Genomic DNA, 17,070 nt, shown 5'->3' with positions numbered 1-17,070 from the left:
GATAGTTTGAAACACTAAAGCAAAATAAGAGAGATAATAAAACAAATATAATTTCAGAATTCAAATAATCATGTTAGGGTTTCATTCTCTATCCTAACGGAAGAGTAAGAAACCTATGAAAACTAATACATGATTCAATTATTGATTAACAAATAAAGGAAAAGAGAAGAGAGAAAACGATAAAATCCGATTTGTGTTGGTGAAACCCGTTGTCTGTGTAAACTCTCTTTTGCCTTTCTCCAAACTTGTCTTCGTTATAGCTCTTGAATCTCCCAAAAATTGCACCCAAAAAAAGCTAATTAATCTCTGAGTTGCTCCTCTAAACTTGTCAGTGTAATTATCCAATACGAATAGTAAAATGTATAACATATTGGTTATCTGGTAACGCAAATTAGAGAACGCTTAAAGTATCATTTGTTCGGTAATTGCCAAATTCAGATAACTGATTTTTTTTGGAAGACGACTACGATCTACGTACGTCGTGATATTTGGCATTTGATACATCATAGATGTGATAAGCTCGATAACTGCCCGCTCAAACATTAACAACACCGCCCTATAGCCTAACAAAGACAATGACCTGAAGCCCAACAACTTTATTAATACCTACATAATCCCAATTCAAATAACCAAAAATTTCACCATCTCTAGGATTCGAACGTGGGACCTCCAGGGATTTCTGGAGTTTATATCAACACCTTGGAACCTTGAAAACAAATTTAGTAGAGAGAAAAAGCAACAAAAAACTGAGTAAATTATTTATGATTGATGTAAAATTAGACCTTTAATAAGGTGAAGAAACATTGTAGATGTAAAATGAGACCTGTAAAAAACCAGATCAAAAGCTACATAATCAGATTTAGGGCTTCAAAAAACTTCGCAAAATGTAGTATGGTCTAGGCGTATCACAATTTTCCTGAACGAAAGCAGTCAATAGTGGTGGCAGATGGTGGTGAGAATGATAGGAGATGGTGAAGAAGAGACGAGCTCACTAGTAAATAGGTTTTGCATTTGAATCCTAAAATTTGGTTTTGTTCTCAAACCTAATATAGTCAATTAGGTTAAATTGGATCAAATAGTTCCTCATCCACTACCGCAGCAGTTTCCTCGGCCCTAAAGCCATGGCATTTCTTATAAAGCCTTCAACTTTTTTGAGTTAGGCAGCCCTTGGTTGAGGAGGACTTTTTTGAGTTAGGCAGCCCTTGGTTGAGGAGGTCTGAAGCCACATATTGAATCTTGTTGTCTCGAAGAAGACATTAACTAGGTCTTAACCTCAAGATTTCAGTTGTTCACATCGAAAGGAAACCACAGAGCAAACGAAGATGTTGTTCAGTTTGTAATAAGAGATTCTAACTATTTAAATTTGAAAGTAATATAACATATCCACATTTCGTAAACTTCTTTTTTCCTCTCCTCTTGATGTATGATAAGCTCGTGACAATCTTCTAACCTGTTGATGTTCAGACGAGTGTGACAAAAACAAACACTTCGAAATCGGACAAAAAAATGCAAACTAGCGAAGAGTTGGGCCTGTCAAGCCAATTTCACATAAGTAGAAAAGGGTTACATGAAATCATGAATGTGATTAAGAGAAACACTATGAAAAACGACCCAACTGAAGAAAAGAAAGTTATAGATGAACTTGTTTACGATCTTCCAGTAGCTCGTAATGGTCATATCAAACTGAAATATAAATCACAATTACACGTGGAAATGCCTTGGCATCGTAAGTGAAAATGGCTTCACATTTAGGGTAAGAAGATCACATATATATCTTACTATGCAATCTGAACCACACTTTCTAATTCCTATTTATCCACTGAGAAGGAACAATCATGAACTTAGCCTCTTCTGCACCTGCCTTACTGGTCGATGAAGAGAAGTAAGTTTACATCCTATCATTCATAAACCTTCCCGGAGCTAATCGGAGCCAGGTTTGATCCTAAGATGAGTTGGATTCAGATGAGTCAGATTCAGACAAACAGTTGGGGTTTCATAATACCATAACAGCAGTCTTACTAGTTACCGTCCGCCAGTTGGATTCAGATGAGTTAGATTCAGGCAAAAAAGTTGGGGTTCATGATACCATAACAGCACTGTTACCAGTTACCGGCCGAAGGCTAGCAACATTCTCAAGGTGTTCCCACATGAACTTCCGCTTCTCAGCTGCTGCCTTTACCTCTGTTGCTTCTTCCTCGAACTTTCCCTCGTAAGTCAAGACTAGGTCGCTGTCCATTTCTGAAAGCATATTTCTGACGTTTAGAGTCAGATTGAGCACAACTTGGTTCCAGTGACCCTGGGTATTTCTTTCTAGGGCTGGGAAAATTAGGGGTAGAATGACTTGACGGTTGTGAGTTATCAAGCTCACAATGTGATTATTGTTCCATAAAAATAGTGCCCTTTCAGCTACCTGCAATGATAAAAGAATAAAATTGCAGAAACCAAATAAGAAAGCAAATTCATCAGCATTTTTCAGAATAGAGGCACACATTGCGGAAGAAAACCCTAACTCTTTGAAAATGAGCACACGAGCAAGCTCCACAAACCGAACTTTTCAAATACAGCAGCAAGATCATGTTTCCAAATCTAGTATTCAATATACAGGGACAACTTGGTAATTACATGAGAGAAATCGAACCAAACTGTATAAGCATATAGTGTTTTTGTTTAAATTAATAACCCACTCATATTAACTTTAACAGACTGCTGCTGATTACCATGACAAAAGACTAATTGTAGTTTTTAGCAGAAGATTTTTCAAGGAAAACAGCATCGTAAATTGCATAACCCGAAATATTGCTTGCTCGAACAATGCAAGTGAAAAAAGGATTAAGCTACAAATAAGTTCACGAGGCGAATAGCCAGACACATAAACGAGCAAACGTAAAGGTGGATGAATGATGAATCAACAAATTACCTGATAATGAGAACTGTTGAGACAGCACCCGATCCTCTTAAACAAAGGAACCATTATCTTTTGGAATTCGACCATATTAGTAGCTTCTAAAACCTCTTCCAACTCACCTAAAAACATTACCTCCTTCTGACTACTTGTAACTGGCCAATACTTCAATAACCCTCTGATCACAGAATTACCTAATTTTGGGTCTTTCTCCATGAACTGTGATATACAAAACGACAATTGTTGAAGGTAAAGACCAACAGATTTCGGTTTATGCAAAGGAATCAAAGCTCTCCATAGGAACATCTTGTGCTCTTCTTTCAATGGTAAAGCAAACCCACTTATCACACTACCGAATATCTCCAATAACTCGGCAATTCCATTATGTCTTTCAGTTTCGAAAACAAAACGATAGAAGATATTGCTTACAGCTTTTCGAATAAATGGTCTGTGAACCATGAATTTTCCGTAAATCCTATGCATAATTGTTTTCAAACAATCCCTTTCTCTTGGATCATCAGAATCGAAAAGATCCAACAATTTCATGATAAATGAATGATCTATATGCTTTTTCGCAATCTTTGCATCAAGTGAAGATGAAGTGATAAATCTAAGTAATAAATCATAAACTAACTGTAAATGTGACCAAGAGGGATCAAACATTGGTTCATTATCATCATTATTTTCTCCTCCACCACCGAAATTCGATCTAAAGTTTGGTGGAAAAGCTCGAAATAAGTTAATGGCAGACATTTTACAAATTGAAGCAATTACAGGTTCAGTAAATCTAGCAGATCCAGAAGCAACAAATTCTACAAGTTCAATCAAGGTTTGACGTTTCAGATCTTCTTCAGATGCATTCTTATTCGAATCATTAAAGTCAAAAATCACATAACAAAGATTTAACTTACTAATTAACAAGTTCTGTTTCTCTTGATTTGAAACATCTTTGAATGATAAAAGAGGTTCAATTCCGACTACAACACTTGACGGAAAAACAGCAGATGACATTCTTTTAACAAAATTTGATCGACCGGAAGCAACAGTTGTATTGTTCGGAAGTTGAACTCCGTTACCACTGCCAACAACACCAGTCTCGCCTGAATCAGTTCCGGCTGAACCACCATTCTCAGATTTCGATGACTTCCGAGGAAATCTACTGAGAAATTGCTTAATCATTTTGGCTGTATATCGTCAAAATTATCGAGAAAACCCTAGTGATACTTAATCATATAGAAAAATAAAACAGAAGATCAGATCTAATAGATGAAGATTAACAATTAGTTCAAGATTAGGAAGTCCGTGAGTTACTTTGCCAGAGAGAAGAAGTTAAGTAGAAAGATCAGATCTTTCTTATGAACTTGATAATGAAGTTCAGATATAATGAGCTATAAACAAGAAACCCTAAAAAAAGGAAACTTTTATACAGTAGTATCTGGAATACGATATAGATGGAAATAAACAAATGATCTCAAAAAAAGGATAAAGAACCTGGAGATATGATTACGACAGAAACTAGAGAGAGAAAGTGAGTTAGAGAGAGAAAGGGGTTAGAGAGCTACGGAGTAATAATGGCTACAAAGAGAGAGAGATAGAGAGGGAGGAGAGTTTGGGAGCAATGATGAGCTGTTAATACAGAGCTCCATGAATGATCAATGAGGGTTTTTACTCACTTGAAATTTCAAACCGTTATACCGCTGTGTTATCCCGCCTCGAGTAATGATGATACGCGAAGATGGGGTCAAAACAAGTCGCGTTGAGATTTGTGTGAAACCATGATAATGAGAATGAATAAAACGGTAAAGAACTTCGGTACAATAATAGGATGCTCTTTTTGATCATTGGAGAGGGATGGGGTTTTCTGAGTAATTCAGATTACTTAAAGATCTCTTGGCACTCCATGATTCCCGGCTGAAACCCGAAATACATTTAACCCAAGGGTGCTTCTAAAGGCACCGGGCCAAAAGGCTGTTAGCATCCATCTCTGTTAGCACCAGGCCCAACCGCTCCTTTCTCTATTAGCACCAACAAACTATGTAGGCACCGGTCCCTTCTCATTTAACCCTAACCTCTCCATCAATTTCTCACAAAACCAACCAGAAATCTCAATTTAAGAGTTTCTCTCTCTAAGCAAACCGAACTCTAAATTAGACACCATATGAGAACCAAATTACCAATTCAACCCAATATATTCAAGTGACAAAATGAATAACAAAACAATTTCGATATATCATCGAACAACTTACAATCACAGGAAGATCATAGGTTGAAAAGAACCTGTCCAAGTAATTTACTGATGAATATGCACTCAGAGGTCCAAAACAGTAATGACTATGAACCTGTCCAAGTAATTTACTGATAATTTACTGATAAATATCCACCAAAGCTTCTCTTCCTCACGTGATTCTCGTTTCCTCCTCATACGACAATATTGAGATATATTGGAATAAGAGAAACGAGCAAACGAAAAGTAAAAGGCGAAAAAATCATAAGAATCAAAAGAAGAATTTAAATGGATCTACCAAACAGCAGCTGAGTGAAAGAAAAAAACGATTCAGCCGGAGATTCTCTTACGGGAGTTTGAGTAGTAACTAAGATACCATCTGACGAATTTCTTCAACCCTGTTTGTAAATCTGTAGTGGGTTTATAACCAAGTTCCATTTGAGCCAGAGTAATATTACTATATTAGCACGAGTAAATTGAACATCTCCATTTCTAGGCATCTTCAACATAATCTGTTAGCTTTCATCTTCAAAAGCCTCTCCAAAATACTAACAAGCTTAGTTACGGGAACTAGCGAAGTGTTTGCTAAATTGAAAAATAAAGTTGGATTTTGATGATGGGTTTGATGCTAATGAAAGAAGAAAATGGAAGAAGCAAACGAAGGTGAACATCACCTACATTAAAAATCGGTGCTCATAGAGAACTCGGGTCAATGGCTATTGACCCGAGTCAATAAAAGTTCCGGATGCTAACAGTCTTTTGGTCCGGTGCCTTTAGAAGCACCCTTAACCCAAGTAAAGAACCTAGACACTTCCCAAACTTGAACATGCACTTATAATCTATGCTTGCTGAACTAAACTTAAACATGTACTAGAAATCTTAATTTAGATTGCTGACTTTAACAAGAATTTCTCTCTCCATGTGTCTGAACATGTGAGAGTAGAGAAAAATTCCATGCGATTCAAGTGAGAGTTCCGGGCTGAGTATACTTTTTGGAATGATATAGGAAGTGTCAAAGTAGAAGTCCATATGTTGGTGGTGCCGAAGCTGAGGGGGATGGGAAAATAAACAAAATATACAGTTCTCTTCAATTTTTTTTTGGTTGCAAGTTGCAACGGCTCAAAATGACTTGAAAATAAACAAAATATACTGCCTAAAGAGGGCCATCATATTACTTTTCTCTGGGTAAGTAGTCCCTTCTTCCTTCCCTCCTTCATCTCTCTTTTCTTTTCTCTATCCTCAGTAAATAAACATGACATCTCATTTACATTACAAAGCAACCACTCATTACACAGGCATGGCACTCAGTTATAAATTAAATGAATGAAAAAAGGGAAAAAAGAAATAGCAAGTAGAAAGAGGAAGAAACATCTCGAGGGGATATCATTTCAACAGAACATTTCTAGAGATAAAGTCAGCTGGAGTACCATAACAGGATTAAGAACTATTTGACGGAGTCATTACCAATCTTTGGCCTCCATTGAGTTCTTCCTCTCACAATTTCAGTACCACTTTCTAATTGGAGCATGTGCTCACACTCAATATTGGTGGAGAAACCAGTGGAGCCGCCCCCGCAATTGCCGGAAACAGAGGTGAGCGACTTGAGGACACAGTCCTTCCCACATTCCTTTCTATACTCCAGATTCACACTGAAAAGCTCGTACCTCTCTAAGATTGATGGAGGAACACTCTGTGGATACAATGAGTTGAGTCATTTTACAAGCATAACAAATAAACACATATGAGCCAATTCTGGTTCAGAAGATCATATTAAACTTAATCAGACATCACATTTGTTCCAAAGTCCAGTGTCTTTCTCGCTACTGGAAAAAATCCCTCAAGAGCGGGGTTGTCCCGAAAAAAGAGTTCTACGATTGTATCTCATTATACTCTAAGGAGCTGCCTGACCTTTTGGCTGCCTGCTCAAAGGGTTGTAATACCCATGGTTTTCATGTTTTGAGCACAAACACCTGTAAATGGTTTATCATATATGCGTATCAAGCAACCTAGAAGTTTTCTAGGATACATCCCACTATCCCAGTATGTCTATTGTGAATCTATGGAGACAACAAAATGCACATTTTCATGAATTAACAAAAGAAATAAGTAATACTAGAATCAGTGAATGTTACTCATATCATTTTTATTCAATATATAGCCAGCCGAGTCGTACTCTATTTTCGTAGTGTTTATAGATGGCGTATAGATAGCAACTAACAGTCGATGGCATCCATACAAGCACACCTAAATGCAGTAGAGATTCGAGAAAATAAAATGACAAAAAGTTTAGATATACCTCAAGTATCCATCCAATATACTTTACATTATTGACATGTTGGTTCACATCCAAGTCATTCCATTTGGGCTGCAGAATTCAAAAAACAGATCATATTAAATACATATATTTGAGTTGATGACAATTACTAGTGATTGAAAAGAAAATAGTATTTGGTATCAGACTTACTGTTAAACCAGTTTGGACAAAATCTGCTGTGTCATCATCAAGCTTTAGCAGTTTCCTACTATCCTCATCCAGGATGGGAGAACAATCAATAAAATGGGGCTCTATTTCTCCTCTAACTTCATCTGGGAGTTTAGATAGTTTCCTCGTATGTTTATTCATCATCACCCACACACTGGGTTAAAGTCAAAAATCAAAACTACATCTAAATCAATTACCCACCACAGAGATTTGAAATACAAGTAGAACAAGTCAATAACTAGAACTTTTTCTAAGGTTCAGCCTTGAGTTCCGACCTTGTCGCTCGTGTGAGCGTTTCACCTGTACTGGAATCACGAAGAAGCCAATCTCGTCGCATACCATTTTTCCCACTTGCACTCACCCAAGTATCTACTTGAACAACATCTCCCCTGCCAAGATAAAAGGAATCAATCAGCTCAATCCTCAATCTCAAATGAGTAGTCACTGAAGTGGTGTTTGCTTTAAAAAACTTAACTTGACTGAAATTTTTCTACATTTTACATATCCAAACCTGAGTTAGATGCATATAGCTATTTCTTTAGTTATGTACGAGCTAAAAACAAATCACCTTTCGCATTTTATAGCAGAATACTAGGTGGATTGGAGCTACACTTAAATGAATGGATAAAACTCATATTTAACATACAAAATAGGTTCATATTTTGGAATTAACGAAAACAAAACTACCAAATTCGAAAATCTTAACTTGGACATTACCAAGAAGGATACCGATCCACAAGCACTTGCATTTTCGCCACAACCCAAATTAGATTTCTTCTCGACATTTCTAGAGTCGAACCAAATCCATCACCTAGCAATCCAGCAGTTCTAACATGATTAAGAGCCGTTTCCTGCACAAAACAAGCACATTAGCAACCAAACAATACTTCAAGAACTTTAATTTTATAGATGATAGAACAATGAGTTTATGAATCATGCCTGTAAATGGTTCATTAAAGTTTCTATAGAAGCAGTTCTATCAGCACCTATCTCATATGATCTAATTGAGAAGTTTTGACGAAAAATAAGTCCATCTTCAACTATTCTTCCTAAGCCAAAAGGGTCTACAAGCAAATCGGGTCGTCTTGGTTTCCAATCAAGAAGAGTCCATTGTTTCTCAGCTGCCAAGAACATAGCAGTAATTGCAGTTAAAAGTACACTCCAATCAGGTAATTGATTGATGAATGTCCTTTGTTGAGGTGATGATACTTCATCTTCATTCTTCACAATTTCTGCAGGTTTTGTGTAATTAACTGCATTTCCATTGATCTTTGGTGGTGCTTGAGCATTCAACTTAGTCTTCAAACCTCTGCAAGAAGCAGGTTTAGAGGAATTGATTTGGTAAGACCCAAAATTGTTTGATCCACCGGAAGATTTTGCCGGAGGTTGAGAAGTTGTCGGAAATAATGCCGAAGTGGCAGTAATCGCAACCATTCTGAGAAGAAATGAAGCTCTGTCCGATCAAATTATGCTTGATTGATCTCTGTCAAAAGGCTTCTCTCACTGATAACAACAGAATGAATATTTCAAATTTCAAATCTTGAATATCAGGATCTTCAAAAACAGGAAGAAGGAATTTCTGAATCAGAAGCTTACAAAACTAACTAGAATCGTACAAAAATCACAATGTTCATATAATACAAGGAGATATACTAGATTTAAATACGAAATCAAGAACCTAAAATTTCATAAACATCTAAAACACAAAATGATCTTGATCTGTAACAACATACAATACCTTCAAGCAAAAGAAAAGAAAAGTACATCGTTACCTTGATCAAAGATTCAAATTGCTCATCAGATCAAAAAATCTCTTCTCTACTTTCTCCCTTTCTCTGCTTTTTTTAGGGTTTCCAAATTCTATGATCTTTTCAAGTTTTCTAGGGTTTGATACTTCGATTTGTGCTTCAAAGGAGAAGAGAGAGTTAGAAAGAGAAACTAGAGAGAGAGAGAGAGAGAGAGAAGAGGTTTTGGTTCCAGCGGTTCCGAAGATTGTTGTATTTAAACCCTTAACGTATATAAGTTGTAAAGTAAAAGTGTAGTTACGTGTTAAACTTTATGACACGTAGATTAAAATCCGGGTCCGCATCACATGAATTTTATGCCACATCATAAATAAAAGGTGGTGGAAGTTTCCAGAATTTGCCCTCGGTTTTTTTCCTTACTCGCGTTGGTTTATTGTCAAACCATGGGAACTTTTATGTCATTTTCTATCTTGTTTTATTGTTTTTTCCGTTTCTCCCTAAAAGACAATTTGAAGCAATTGGGATTCTAGGGATTCTATACACTTCTAAAACAGGGAGGTTATAGAATGTTAGTGAAGGTGAAAATCTATTTTTATTATGGGTTCAAGGGTTCTAGGTCTAAAATAATCAAGAAAGAGAATAGAGTCTAATCTTCCCAGAAAATAGGATTCTAGTTCTTTTGTCTTTTGATCTTAAATTACCCTCTTTTAGATAAATCATTTCCATTCATATCTCAGAAATATTCTCATTCAAATTTTTAATCCCACCGGACGAAATGGTAACCAACCGTAAATCACCGTAATTTTAGGATTTTAAAAAGGTAATGAATATATTACATTCTCTCTCTTACTTTCAATTTGGAAACTTAAATATCACTTTTTATCTCTTCCGAAGAAAAGGAACAACGAATCCCTCGAAATCCTAGAAACTGAATCAGATTTAGTTTTTTTGTTTTTATTTGTCGTATATGTTGTTTGTAAGAATGAAAGTTTATAGAGAAAAAATGAATTTCTGATTTTCATACAGTGTATTTAATACAGAAATACTGGTAATTTATATAAAATTTCGAATAATGTAAAACAAGTGAACTTGTTTATGTATGTGTATGAGATTGATGGAATGGAGAAAGATCTGACTGGACTTGAACCAGAAAATATATATGCTGATGGAATCAGTACATGATTTTTATTAGAAATAACGCATATCGGTTGAATTTTTTTTCACCTAAATATAAAGTCCATTGTGAATAATGTATATTGTTTGACACAAAATACATTATGGTAATGTTTTTGTTTAAAACAGTATATAAATTATATGTTATTTATTAGATATTTTACATCTTACACAAAATGTATTCACTAATGTTATTCATTTGATACAGGTAAGTGATAAAGTTGTTGATGAAGGAAGTAAACAAGAAATAAATTTGTTGAAGTAGGTGGTTCTTGATTTAACTCGTGATTGAAGTTCATCGTCTCCATTATATGCATACGAATTGCATCCAACATCGTTGTAATTGGAAGTACCCTAGCATGTTGGATCTGGTTGCTGAATGACTCTGATAGTTGTGAAGATGTAACAATGTACCTATGTAACAATAATAGATTAATAACTTTGTTAGTATTTATCTTAAATGTGTTTAGATAGATAAATTATGATATGCCCACTAGAATAGTGTTTTCTTATTCATAAATAATGTATCATTTATGAACAATTCTCTGTAATTGAAAAACATGTTTTGTTTTGTAACTGTAAGAACGATAATTATATGCTGAAATATGAAAATTGTTGAGAATAGTCAACATTATGTATCATTTATGGAAGAAACACAATAAAATATGGTAAAATATGTATAATGTTTAATAAGATTCATCGTGTGTTCGATAAAAACAGAACTTTAGTTTGAATAAGACAACTACTGTTATTTGAAATAATACGTGTTATGTGTAATATATTACACATAATGTTTGGTAAAGTTATTATAATTTAAAATCTGTTATAATCGAATTGTACGGGTACCTTCATCTGGTTCAAAAATTGGTACGGAAACCTTCATCTGGTTACAACAGAGGTTTTAACAAATCAAAATAAAAAACCTAAAACTAAAGAAAATTAACAAAAGTTACGGATACAATAATATCATAATCAAAGATGATGAAAATGTAAACACGGATTTAACAAGGATGAAAAAACAGGTAATGAATCTTAGAGAGAGAAAAATTATAATGATGAAGATGTTTAAAGATGATACAGATAAATGAAAGTTCAAGACGAAGTATATGAATCCGATTACAATGAAAATCATGGATATGTTTAAAGATGATGATGATGAAGAACAAAAAAGGAAAGATGAATCTTGATACTTTAACCATTACAATCAACTGTTATTCTTCTCATGAATACGAACCTGGTTATTTTATAAAGGAATTAGAAATACACGATGTTTGATTTAGCTGGTAAAATAGATTGGAAGAAGAGTTCGAGCTTCAAAAATGGAGAATGAATAATGATTTCTGAATCATAAAAGGGTTTCGGATTTAGAGAGGCTAGGATTTCGGTTTTAGAGAGAGAGAATAAATGACTTCTGTTTTGGTTAAGATTTGAGAGAGAAAGTGGGAGATAAAAAAAAAAAAATATAATTTTTGGATATTTATATTCAAAAGAAGGTATTGTGTTATATACAAGGTCATTATTGGTATTATTATTTAATAGGAAAGCTAAAGATATGTGTTTTGTATAGAGATGACCCCAATTGGACTAGATTTCCATTTATACTAATAATTTGGTTTAATATTCCATATTAAGATTAGGGTGGACTAAAAGTGTGTTTAGGGGTAGTTTTTGGACCCTAAATCCAAAAGCTATATTATTATTATTATTATTATTACTATTATTAGTATTATTATTTTTGAGAAACCGATTACGATCTACGTCAGTCGTTACAAAGTATTGATACATCATGAAGATGCGATAAACACGATAACCATCTAAGTTAAACCAATAATTAAAGAGGTCTAAAGTCCAACAACATGAAAGATTATCTATACCTTTAGTAACTCAAATTCAATAACTATGGATGTCACCTTCTCTCAGAATCAACTTAAGACTTCTAGAGTTTTTGGAATTTACGTCAATACTATCAACCACGTGGGCAACCAAGTGTTGGAAAATCTATCATTATTGATCATGTCTGATTGAACATAACAATTTAGGGTAGTTTTTATGACCTTTGAGATCAGAGTCGTGGTTGACGAGTTGACATTGTGCACATCGTAATAATAAAAAGAATTTGAAGTAATAAATTGTTGAGGAATCGAATCTTAGCGTATGACGTTGGTATATAGTCCGTCTAACATTTTATAGCTTCTCTAGTTTTTATAAGCTTTTTTTATTTACAAAACATTACTAATGAGTATAAGAAAAGAAAAATTAGCTCCATAAAGACTTAGCATCTGGTTTCTTTTTTTACTCGCTAAAAAAATTTGATGAGGCAATTGATTATTTCGGAAAGACCCAATACGTTTTTGAGATAATCAAATCAATCAAATATTTAAACTCATATATTTTTCAAGTCCAAGATCCAGAACTAGCTTCTCACAAAACTAAAATTAAGATTTAGAAAGACACATTTGATAGAGAATAGTGATAGACATTGGATTGAGAGATTAGCGAGAGACGAAAAAGAAAAGAAGTGATTCGTGAGAGGGGAAGAGAAAAGACGGGGCCCGTAAGAAAAAGAGGTTGAAGAGACCAATATATATATTCAAGAGAGTGAGAAATTATTCGCATGAAATACCTTGCGTATGAAAGAAAAAAAGAAAGAGAGAACCAAAAATATGAAAGACAAGATTTGTGGGAGCACTATGTTCATAAATACTACTCGAGGAGACTCTTGCACATAGTTCCGAAATAAACAAAAATATTACAGTAACAAATATTAGTGGAAACCTTCACCCACTAAATCCGACTTATCTACCAGCTGAGCAAGTAGCAACTACTCTTTTGTGTTGTATGTTTCAAGCTTGATATTTAATCTAAACAAATATGAGTACAATAAATATTTTAAGAAAAGTAGGCCCTTCCTGGTGGGGGGCTATTCTGGAGGACGATCCCCGCCCTCGTCAATCGTCATATGACCCGTATAGGATGTATGAATATCTTCCCTCCTTATGATGTATCTAACCTATTTAACATAGAACGCATGATGTGTGGTGGTCTATTGTACTTGTATAAACTATAAAACACTAAGTTAAGCAACTAAATATATAACTATGATAGACGAGCTGAAATATGTGGATGAACTCCAAGAGGGCGGCGGATTTCACCCAAACACGTACAGTCACTAAAGAGAACGTGAGTTGAAATTTGGATGTCCACGTTCGATATAAAGCGAAATTTTAATTCTTTTGTCATTTCTGAATAAATAAATAAATAAAACGGTCTTAAAATCAATTATGTGTCATGGAGGCAATTAGTCCAAACTCAACCAAAAATAGGCGATTTATCCAACTTGTATAGACTAATCTTAGTTTTAGACAAAATTATTGGGGAAAAAGATATCGAAAACAAATATTTTCTGAACCAAAATACCTCTCAACTTCTGAAATCTCGTGAATTCCCGTAACGTATTACGGTTTTTCATAATGTATTATGAACTATTTTATTTTCGGACCTTCTTCTATGAGCATTCATAATGTATTATGAACGTTCATAATGCATTGTGATAAATATCCTATTTTGTTCTTCAATTTGAGTACAAAATTGTTGTTTCTTTCGAAACCAGTTTTTGTTTTTCCTATAGTGTATTATGACTAGAAAACATTGGTTATGAACAAAACCCAACACATGTATTTGTTATAATACCTTACAACCAAAAGTAGTCGTATTCCCTTGTAAGTTTTTCTTCTGTCTCTATAAATTTCGTATTTCTAGTAACACATTATGAACTATCATACTACTTACATGTTTATTCTTATATAATATGTTATGTTTCACTATAACATTTTCCCTTACGTCATGTAGAAAAGGCAAAGAGGCAAAAAAAACATCAATTCCAGTTCGTTGACTTCCCACCTATTTCTTGGAGAGAGTGAACCTCATACCTATTGTTGGATTTGAAAAAGATTTTCGTCCCAAGCATCCTAAATGAAAGTATTTCTATAAACAAAAACAATCATCTTTCTTTTTAGGTTTTCTCTCCTTGTGGAAATTCTACATTTTTCATAACACATTGTGATACTACCTAAATATTTATTCATAATACATTATTTTTCCGTACGTCATTTCGAAAAGAAGAGACAAAAGTCATTTCTAGTATGTGGACCTTCTACCTTTTTTTATTGGCCAAGAGTGCATCTCACTCCTATGATCTTGGAATATTTTTGGCCCAATCATTGTAAATAAAGAAACTAGCACACAAAAGACATTGAATGGTAAAAAGCAGTCAGAGGAATTGAACTGCCCTAAAAGAAAACAATGATTGAAGTGGCATCCCTTAGTCATTGGTGGCACATTGGTTTCATTTGAAACTGTGTAATGGGTTTATTGGTGTTGTCTCATCTTTTTGTATAGAGAGTAGAGACACCAGAAAATGTCATAAATACTAAGTTATCAGAAAATAAACAAAGAACATTTAACTCAAAATTTTCTTATGAGAAAATTGATTAAAATTTGTTGAACTCCAAAAAAAAGGGGCTCATGAATGACAATGACCCCATTGTATAAGAATGAATATTAAGTCACCAATAAAACATAATGAAAACGTATCAGAAGCTACCAAAAACCAGTAATTACCAGACAAAATCCAGAGAGAGAGAAAGAAAGAAAGAATCCACGTCTTACTTTCTTTTTTGTAGTTTGTATACCCATTGAAAACAATAAAACACAGAGTGGTTTTTCATCTCTTAGTTGGCTTCTCTGGACTGGAAGATGGTGTGAATGAAACATCACCAATGCCTAAGGAGTCAGGTAGGAGATCAACAATATCAAATGGTTTCTGCATGAACAAAAAAATGATTCCCAATTATAGAAATGCACTATGATGATTGAAACTATAATGTATAGGTTTTGAGTTGGATGACCACAAATTTAACATGGTATCAGAGTTAGGGCACACGTGATAGGTTTAAAAGTCACACGTGCTCTACGTCACCCGAAAAAAAAAAAACATGTGTTAGGCTAACCACGCCACACGTGAGGGGGCGTGTGAGAATAGTCTCACATGGGAGAAGAGTTATCTAGCAGACTAGCAAACAAGAATATCATGTATAGGTCCTCTCTGCTCATTGTCGATTGGTTTTGAGTTGAATGACCACAAACTTAACAGAAATGTTATATATTTGTTAGTTACATATCACTTATTGTACGATCATTTCCTAATCGAAGGAACAAAAACAAGAAAAAACCTAAAAGGAAATCCGAAAAAGTTTGAATACAATATAGGTTCAATTAGTTTTAAGTTGGATGCCGCCAAACTTGATATATACATATATTGTGGTTCGACTAACTATTATGCATAGCCTATTGTTACGAGTTATGGTTCAAATTGTGAGAATAGTTCTACATGAGAGAAGGTGTAACTAGCAACCAAGAATATAATATATAGGTCCTCTCCACTCAATGTCAATTGGTTTTGAGTTAGATGACCACAAACTTAACATGGTATCAGAGCTAGGCCCACACGTGATAAACTTAAAAGCCACAGGTATTCCACGTCACCCGAAAAAAAACATATGTTATGCTAACCACGCCACACGTGAGGGGGCCTGTGAGAATAGTCCCACATGAGAGAAATGGTAACTAGCAACCAAAAATATAATGTATAGGTCCTCTCCCCTCATTGCCTATTGATTTTGAGTTGGATCACCACAAACTTAACAGAAATGACATGTAAATGCTCCTAATCTTTAGTAACAAAAAAGAGATAAAGAAACTTAAGAATTTGCAAGCTTGGAATGTGAAACTAATTGTGCTTAAAAATTAGTACCTCAAGTTCTTTCAGCATTTCAACTGCATCATCCACTTTCCCTCCAGTTGACAAATAAACAGCTTCAATAGACTCATCTGACATCCTAGGAAACAAGGTCGAAATATAAGCCACATCCATTTCAGCTTCTTCATCCCAGTATATCTTCTTAGTCACACCAATTGGAATACTTGGTTTCGAAATCCTAATTTTTGGACTCCGCATTTGATTAGTTCCAGTAAGTCCACGAGGAGGGGTTCCAGTTATATTGGTGTAAGAACCGACGAGGTTTGGGATTGAATAAATGTCATAGCCTATTGGAATACTTGAATAAAAATTTGTAAATTCTGGATTAATCCAGGTTTGATTAGTTCCAATGAGTCCACGAGGAGGAATTCTTGTCCTATTGGTATAAGAACCGCTGCGAATTGGTTTAGGAGTTCCAAAGCCACTTGGATGTGGTTTCTTAAGTTGTGGATTCTGAAACTGATTAGTTCCAGTGAGTCCACGAAAGGGGGTTCCGGTCTGATAGGTGGATGAAAGGCTTCGGGTTGGTTTAGGAGTTCCAACACCACTTGGATTTGGTTTCTTAAAATATAGATTCTGGGATTGATTAGTTCCAGTGAGTTCACGAGAGGGGGTTCCGGTCTGATTGGTGGATGAACCGTTGTGGGTTGGTTTAGGAGTTCCAATGCCACTTGGATTTGGTTTCTTAAGTTCTGCATTCTGGGATTGATTAGTTCCAGTGAGTTC

The 17,070-nt window shown here is 34.8% G+C and overlaps 2 protein-coding genes across 2 annotated transcripts; both read right to left on the bottom strand.

The window, feature by feature from the left end:
• Positions 1-1,514: 1,514 nt before the first annotated feature.
• On the bottom strand, positions 1,515-4,755 carry LOC147537092 (serine/threonine protein phosphatase 2A 57 kDa regulatory subunit B' kappa isoform-like). Its single transcript, XM_086640060.1, has 2 exons — positions 2,918-4,755; positions 1,515-2,410 (listed from the first exon to the last, which is right to left on the bottom strand). Exons 1-2 carry the CDS (start codon positions 4,079-4,081, stop codon positions 2,078-2,080), a joined length of 1,497 nt encoding a protein of 498 aa, XP_086496186.1. The 5' UTR covers positions 4,082-4,755; the 3' UTR covers positions 1,515-2,077.
• A 1,546-nt stretch (positions 4,756-6,301) lies between these two features.
• Positions 6,302-9,693, bottom strand: LOC147537091 (palmitoyl-acyl carrier protein thioesterase, chloroplastic-like). Its single transcript, XM_086640061.1, has 7 exons — positions 9,381-9,693; positions 8,548-9,111; positions 8,326-8,459; positions 7,884-7,997; positions 7,591-7,762; positions 7,423-7,491; positions 6,302-6,816 (listed from the first exon to the last, which is right to left on the bottom strand). Exons 2-7 carry the CDS (start codon positions 9,040-9,042, stop codon positions 6,571-6,573), a joined length of 1,230 nt encoding a protein of 409 aa, XP_086496187.1. The 5' UTR covers positions 9,043-9,111; positions 9,381-9,693; the 3' UTR covers positions 6,302-6,570.
• Positions 9,694-17,070: the final 7,377 nt, after the last annotated feature.

This window comes from Eschscholzia californica, unplaced genomic scaffold (genome assembly GCF_041429995.1).
Source record: "Eschscholzia californica isolate CP2 unplaced genomic scaffold, dmEscCali1.0.p SCAF_5, whole genome shotgun sequence".
In the NCBI taxonomy this organism is placed as follows: Eukaryota; Viridiplantae; Streptophyta; class Magnoliopsida; order Ranunculales; family Papaveraceae; genus Eschscholzia; species Eschscholzia californica.
The sequence above is the reverse complement of the archived record's forward strand: the minus strand, read 5'-3'. Positions and strand labels throughout refer to the sequence as shown.